General features: G+C 38.5%; 1 protein-coding gene across 1 annotated transcript in view; it reads left to right on the forward strand.

The window, feature by feature from the left end:
• Positions 1 to 6,935, forward strand: part of LOC122328383 (T-box transcription factor TBX15-like) — an 11,500-nt gene extending 4,565 nt beyond the window's left edge. Inside the window, exons 7-9 of the mRNA XM_043224055.1 lie at positions 426 to 490; positions 1,646 to 1,743; positions 4,751 to 6,935. Of these exons, the coding sequence (XP_043079990.1) occupies positions 426 to 490; positions 1,646 to 1,743; positions 4,751 to 5,586 (999 nt within the window). The 3' untranslated portion in view covers positions 5,587 to 6,935. The remainder of the gene's footprint in view (positions 1 to 425; positions 491 to 1,645; positions 1,744 to 4,750) is intronic.
• The last annotated feature ends 1,350 nt before the right edge of the window (positions 6,936 to 8,285 follow it).

Raw genomic sequence — 8,285 nt, forward strand, 5'->3', positions numbered from 1 at the left:
CATATATAAATATTTTTAATATGTAAACGTTACATTTTTTTAATTACAAATACACATTAAATACACATGCATGTTTCTATATTTATAAATATGCATAATAAATACACACAATCAAAAACTTTATATAACTTTAAAACTGCATTTGATTCGTAGCGATTTATTATTTAAGAGCACTATTTACCAATAACTTTGTTTTTATTATATTAAATAAAAATAAAAAGTTTTTTTTATATCACCCAGTATCATCAATGCAGTACCAATATACAGTGCACTCCATAATAAAACTATATCACATATCAGTTTCAAAACCCACCAATTGAAAAAAAAAAAGTTTATGTTTATTATTAAAGTGATATGACGAAAGTGTCTGAATATGTCAAAATATTATTAAATTAGTCTGTTTTGGACTTCTTCTCTTGTAACAGATTACCCGTCTAAAGATCGACCGCAACCCATTTGCCAAAGGATTCCGGGACTCAGGGAGAAACAGGTAGATTTTCAGGAAATCTTACCCTTGCTCCGTATTGTCCATGCTGTGTGCGCAAATACACACATATCTCTGCAGTGGCCTTTCATATGGATATGAACCCCAGGAGATCCCTCCTAATCCCACGTCCTGCTACATTAAAATCACTCCCTCGTTTGGCTGCCAAGAAAGCCTAGTCGATCTGTGATAAAGCGATCTGATTGAGGGCAGCGGAAAGAAAAATTCCTGTCTTTCCTTTTCTCGCTTTTTTAACTCCTTTCCCTCAATCTCGCCCACCCTTTCACTCGCCTTTCTTTCCTTCTCGCTCTATTTCCATGCACTTCATTGCTCAGTCTCTATAAGATGCGAGTCGTATACTACGAGAAAGTCTGAGACAGACCCTCAGCACATGAAAGCACCCTTCCATCTGGAGAGTATTATCGCCACAGATATTTGAGACATCTTTTTTCATTTTTCAAACAATAGACCGCCTGATTTATGAACTAGCGTTAGATTTTCATTGCAGAAAAATAGAGATGAAAAGATTATTCGGGAGTAAGATATATATATAGAAAATGCTCTTGCCCTCACACATATATCCTTATAAAACGAATGCTAATAAAAGGCTTTTTCGTACAATAAAACCGTTGATCAGTCACAAAGTAACTACAGTTCCATTTATGCGCTGGATCCTTCTCTCATCTCAGTTTACAAACCACAGATTGAGTTGTAATGTTAGCTTTTGATTATCGGTGGAATCAGTTTCGCTTAACTAAGATATAAATCACCATTTTAATGTATTGTATTAAAAGGAAATATAAGTCTTTCATTTGGTGAGCAGTGTTTGGATTCAGTCTCAGCCAGTGCATCAGTGAGTCATTAGAGCATCTCACTAACAAGCAGAAAGGAGTAGAGAATTACTGCCGCTAAAGGAGAGCTGCAAAGAGGAGTAAATCACACAGGAAGGGGAGCCATGTACAGAGCACAGATGAAACATCACCCAGATTTATGTGCACAGTAAAAACCTGCTCCTTTTTACAGGCTCCAGTTTCCTCAAACTCCCCCTCTGTTTCTCCCTTTTTGCCGCTGCCTCATGTGCATAATCTAACGGGCTCACCTGTTTTCTCTGCCATCTCACGTCTCTTCTTCCGGCTTTCTCTGTTACTGTCCCTCGTGCAGGACGGGGTTGGAGGCTATAATGGAGACCTATGCTTTCTGGAGACCTCCAGTGAGGACGCTGACATTTGAGGACTTCACGAACATGCAGAAACAGCAAGGTATGCGGAGATGTTTTTAACATGTCTACTTGAACAGCGGAGGCTTCGTATTTCAAAATATTGCTTCATAAATCATTTTTAAAGTTACTGTGTGGCCACAATAATCACATACCACAGTGGATTTATGAATGACTCTAAGCCTGTAGGGAGCTCTGCAATGGGTGGGACAAGTTGGACAATCTGGTCTTTTTGTGTCCAAGAGTGAGGTTGTCTAAATGAATGTTTGACAGATCAAATATTATTTCCGTACTTCAGCCTCTTAAAGGAACAGTTCACCCTAAAATAAACCGCATAATCATTTCTTTGTGAGAAATAGTCCAAAAATCATTATTTAACAAAATAAATATTGAAAATATTGAAAACGTAATATCAATATTTATTAAATAATTATTTTCATTATGTTTTTTTTATTGAGTATTCACTAATCGAGCTATATAATGATAGAATATTGTAATAAAGATTGTCAGTGAATGACAATGTACATTTCAGTCTTCTTCTCAAACAACATGATCATATGATTTCATATATCACACAAGATGGTACATTCATGGTACTTTGAGTTTGTTTTGAAACAGCATTAGGGTAAATAAATGATGGCGGACGTCATCCAAGTCATTCAAGACCTTCTTGTGAATTTTGCTAAAACCATCTCATTAGCTCAGTCTCTTACTCATAGCTAATGTTTTGGCGCAGATGATCAAATATTGATGTAACTACTTTTTTTTTTTTCTCCCGTCATAAGGTCAGAGTAATGTGAGCACGGTATTTTGTCTGAGTAGACATCTGTTTGTCATCACAAACTTCACGAAACAGATTAAATGTTAATTAAAGTTCTCGCACGGCTGACAAAACGTTGTGTTCTCTCCCTCCGCCCCTGCCCTCGCAGCCTTAAACAGACTGCCCTCAAGAACTACATGCAGATCTATTGGAGTAATTAGTTGTTCTCAAAGCACCACTGAAGCCTCTCTCACCCCAGCCTGACAACAGGGGGAAAACATGACATCACCGAGAGGTCTCCTTTCCCTCAGCCAACAGAACAGAACCACGTCGTGCGAACCAGAACTCAGCTGTATTATCGAACGCATATGGAGCTGGCCCAGGCCTCAGCCAAGAGAATTCTGAATTATTTAGTTTCTTTCCCATTCTGAGCCGTAGAGCAGACTAGTTTTTCAAAACAACAAACTGAGCGCTGGCCAACTTCTCATTAATAAAGAAATATGTGGTAGATATCCCACCGCTATCATTCAGTTCCAAGGGTTTGACTTATTCGCTATGTATATGTGCCAGTGAATTTTTTTCCCTCTATGAACATATGCCCAAATGCTGCCTGTCATACTGAGAGAAGACGGTCAGCGCTCTGTTGACCAGACATGCTTGTTATGAAATTAAAACCACATTTTCAACATTTGTCACATTATCCCTGAGATGGTTGTACCTGACAAGACATGTAATGGGGTTTTCACACTTTGCTTAAAACCTCTGGTTATTGTCTCTTTAAACCCGTTTTCAAACCTAGGTAAAACAATGTCTCACACAGCGGTAACCCTGTATTTTGGTGCCAGGTGTATACAATGTTAAACAAAGCTGTGTAAGAATGTAATGGCCAGTTTTTTCACAAGAAACTGTTTGTCTTATTAAATATTTATGCATTTTAGGCACAGAAACTTTCATGCGCCATATTTTGTTTCTGTGTCAAACAAATCAAAATGTCAAACAGTGATGGAAAATGTGAAGAAGTGAAGAAGAGAACATTTTATTTGTATACTTACAGTCCGAAAAAGTATAATACAAACTGTACTCAATAAAAGCTCAGCTTATATGCAAGAGCGAGACAAGCCATTATTAAAAAGGCATAAATCACATTGCCACTGCAAATCTGCAAAGAACAACAATTACCAGTGGTTTACAAAGGTGCACTTTTAAAAGATTGGCATCAGTACTTTTTGGTTTTTGGAAGAAGCATTTTATTTGAGTGTAGGCATAATATTGTGAATTATTGTTATTGAAATTTATAGTATATATTACATTTATTCCTGTAATGGCAAAGCTACATTTTCAGCAGTCATTTCTCCATTCTTCAATGTCACAAGGCCCTTTGGATATTATTCTAATATTCTTTTTTTCATTCTCAAGAAACACTTATTGTTATTGTCATCAATGCAGAAAACATCTGCCCTATTTATTTTTTATTTTTTTGCAGAAACCATTATACATTTTCGGAATTGAATGCATCTTTGCTAATCTATTATTATATGTTTTTAATTGATAATAATATTAATAAATAATTTACTCATTTTGGATGGTAGTAGGTATTTAGAATCCTTGAAATATGAATTCCTCACCCAGGGTATTGCATTGAAAAGTACAGAAAAAAGGAAAAAGATTTTCAATTTTAAAGTGGTTAAAAATGTTAATTATAAACTTTAATAATTATAGACGTTTTTTTTTTTTATTCTGTCATCATTCACTCACCCTCATGTTGTTCCAAATAATATATTTTGAAAAACTGCTTCTGTCCATACAGTGAAAGTCAGTTGGGTCCAAAATTGGTCCCCACTGTCTTTCAGCGTATGGACAAAAAACCACTGACATTTCAAAATGTGTTATTTTGTGTTTCACAGAAGAAATAATATAATACTGGATTGGAAAGAGTCAATCCCTTTAGGAAAGCTCAGCTACTTTCGGAGAATGTAGACTAGCACTGTGGAGATGAGCTCTCCATTATGGGTTAATTTGTGGCACTTGTTGCCAGGTTTGAACAGGCCTCTCTTGTACCCAGATGAAATGTTCTCCCTAAGGAGCCATGGTGACTGCCCGTGGTCCACGGAATGAAATAAGAGATACGCTCTTGGTGTGATTGTTGGACAGTGTGCATGTTTTCAGAGCTGGCTCTGTCTCACCGTTCTCCTCTTGTGTGTGCACTTATTCTTCATGCATAGGAACATGTATCTACAGTGTGTCTTTGGGGTTTGGATGTTTCTGAATGTTTGCTGACTCTGTTTTTCAGGAGGGAGCACTGGCACCTCTCCCACTACCTCCAGCACTGGCACTCCATCGCCCTCTGGTGCGACACACCTCCTCTCCCCTTCCTGCTCCCCTCCGACTTTCCATCTGGCACCCAACACCTTCAATGTGGGCTGCAGGGAGAGCCAGCTGTGTAACCTGGGCTTGTCTGAGTACCCCGCATGTGCCAGGAGCAACATGGCTGCCCTGCAGGGCTACGGAGGACTAACCGACGGCTCCTACGGCCGCCTCCAGACCACAGGGGGCGCTGTAACCTCTGCCCAGGCCTCCGATTCCTTCTTGCCTCAGAGGACTTCCTCTCTCATTGCTGCTGGAATGCAGGGAGGGGCTCATGCCTCATTGGCTGCTGGTAACGGCAGCGGCGGCAGTGGTGGAGGCAAGATGGATGCATATGGAAGTCAGCTGGCCTCTTTTCCCGCGTCCCAACTGCAGTACGTTATGCAGGCAGGGTCGAGCTCCGCCTCTGGGTCATCGGCTTCATCCGGCTCCTCCCCTTCCTCCGCCCACATGTTCTCTGGGAGCCATCATCATGTGCAGCAGAGCACATATAACGCCTTTTCCCTTCATAATCCCTACAACCTGTACGGATACAACTTCCCGGCCTCACCGCGCCTGGCTGCCAGCCCAGAGAAACCTCAGGGTGGCTTACTGTGCTCCTCCTCTTCCGCGGGAGCATTCGCCGAACGTCAGTACCTGTCCAACAGCGGCATGGACAGTATGCACATGATCGGCAACCCCGCTGGCAGCCAGCAGGGGGCTGGCAGCTGCGACGGCCGCCAGTATGGCTCGTCTACACAGATGTCCATGCATATGGTTTGAAGCCATTGAAAATAAACCAAAAACAGATCAAAACACCAAACACAAACAGCTGCTGCAGTTTTTTTTTTGCTCAGCTTTACTGGGTTTTCAGAGTTTTATTATTCAAAATGTCTGACACATTGGTGTGAGCAGTTTGCCATTATGACGTTGGTGACACCAGCTGTTCAGTGTGGACTTATTATACACACACACGCCTTCGTGTGTGTATCGTCAGACTAAAATGGAGTTGAAGTGTTACTTGGCATCAAAAAGAATGGATATACAAGCTAAAAATAACCATTTCAAGTTGTTGTTGCTGACCCATCTCAACAATGTGCAAAACTGAACTAAATCAACTGAGGTTTGATTTTTACAAAATGGATTCTGATAAGGATTCATATTTGGTGCAATAATGGCCCCTTAAATATCCCACAAGAACAAGAGACAGAACATGAACAAAATGCCCTCATAACTGTGAGCGAATAAGTGTCGTCAGTATTACGTTTTCGTTGTTGATAGTATATATGATGCTTGTTATGAGCTCACTGACTCTATCAGAGATGAGGAGTCTCAGGATGGCAAAGTAAAATCCTCCTGTAATAACAGGGTCTCTGTATGATTCTGACAATCTGTACTGAAATGATAAATCTTTGCCTTTTAGTTTGGAAAAGGCTTAACCATATCCTGAGTGGAACATGACATTTGAGCAATAGTGAATGCACGCAAAGCACATAGGTTTTAAATTGTTGTGTGGATAAAAACCATAGGAAGACAAGGTATATGCTTTGGAGTGTTTGTAAATGAATATATTTAAATGCTAAGCAATTATATGGCCAGTGTATGTTGAATTTAAATAGTGTGGGAGTAATGAACAATAATGTTTTAGGCTTTTAAGACTGTAAATACAAGTGCCAAGCACATAAAGCTCATTAAATAAACATTATAAGTCCTCTGTATGTTTCTTGAAAAAAAAAATCAAGCATGCTTTGTTGCTTTTGGTTGTGGTTTTAATATGACGTCATGCAGTATATGATGGATGTCAAAACAGAAATGATCATAGATTTGTCTTTCACAACAGAATATTGATCTACATATGTGAATATTTATGTATGTTTAGTTTTACCATACACACAGTTTCTCACATAAAGCAGAAGGATTTAAGTACAAAAACTCAAGAAAGTTGTTTTTTTTTGCTAATCAATTGCAATCTAACTCATGCCCTTTATTTTTTCCTCTATTATAATCATGGGCTTGAGATAAAGAGAAAGCAAAAAAATATATATTTGAAAGTCAATATGTGTAAAAATAAACGTGTAAAAACAAAGGATTGATCCTGCTGTTCTCTTTGAAATAAAGAAGAAAGAGATGACCATGTGGATCAAATTCATCCTTTTCACTGTGGTGATGCATATAAATATGCCACCTGTTTAAAGAGAGCGAATGAGGGCAAGAGGGATTGGGAAGAGAGGAATCTGTTAGACGCTGGATGTTGGTAATTTTTACATTTCTGGTTTTAATATGTCTGCTCTTAATACGTTTACAGTATGTATTTATGATCACTTCTCTCATGTCTGGGCTTTGGTCCTCATTATCCCAGCACAGACTTCATTGATTTAAAAGCACAATCAGCATCTATTACATGGATGTCTTCAGAAGTGAGTAAATTTTTTTTCTTTCTCTCTGTTCCTCTTTATTTTTCTTCTTTCTCAGATCACTTCCCATCATGTGCTCGGTTCCAACCATGAAATATCATATCTGAATCATCATCAGAAAGTAAACGGGGTAGAAGACCGTGGAGACATCTCTCTCTATTAGAAACACCTGTTTTCCAAGTGCAGCTCTAGTAATGACTGGATATGCAATCGAAGAGTGCATGATTTCATAATTTGGCACATCTCCATCTATCTAGAGACATTATTTCCAATAATTATGCGCATGTATTTGTCTGAACAAAGCTCTGCTAAAATTTCAAATCAACTTGAAAATGAACCATGGCCTCTCACACCCAGAATAGACAGGTAAAATTCAGGAAATCTGAATGTAAGTATACTGAATAGATTCCATACATTATCAAACCCACATAGCTGTTACATCAAAGATCTACTGTCTTGTTTTTCAGGAAATTCTCATAGGTTCTCTTTCATATTTCCTTGCTTTTAAACATATTTGAATTATTAATGAATCTTAGCAAGTTATCTCTCAAAATACTATATGTAAACTGAAAATTTGGCCATAGCTGAATAGTGATGACTACAAAGGCTCTGCTCAACAAACACCTTAAGTGACAGTTTAGTGTCAGATCTGTAAACAGTGATCGATCTTTTCTGGGGATCCAGATTTTAACCTTTGACAAAAGTTCATGCCATCCCATCAGTCTGAGCAAAATAAGAATGCATGCAGACGCCTCCTAGAAGAATAGTCCTAGAAGAATAAAGAAAGTAATAAAAACAGTGAGAAAATCTTCTTTGCACAATCCGCACAGCTGGTTTAAAGTATAGCTATGCTATGTAAGATAAGATTTCTGGTAATCTATTGCCCTCTTGTGTTTCTCTTCCACATGATTCTACCAGCACTGAACTTGTTGTTTGAATAAATAAAATAACTCAGAATGCATCAGTACAAGTCAAGTAAACTGAAATGCACAGATTACATTGAACCCCCCCCCCTTGCGTTCTATATACCGCTATATATGTGTATGTGCGTGTGTATATATATATATA

The sequence above is a fragment of the Puntigrus tetrazona genome, chromosome 23 (genome assembly GCF_018831695.1).
Source record: "Puntigrus tetrazona isolate hp1 chromosome 23, ASM1883169v1, whole genome shotgun sequence".
NCBI lineage: Eukaryota > Metazoa > Chordata > Actinopteri > Cypriniformes > Cyprinidae > Puntigrus > Puntigrus tetrazona.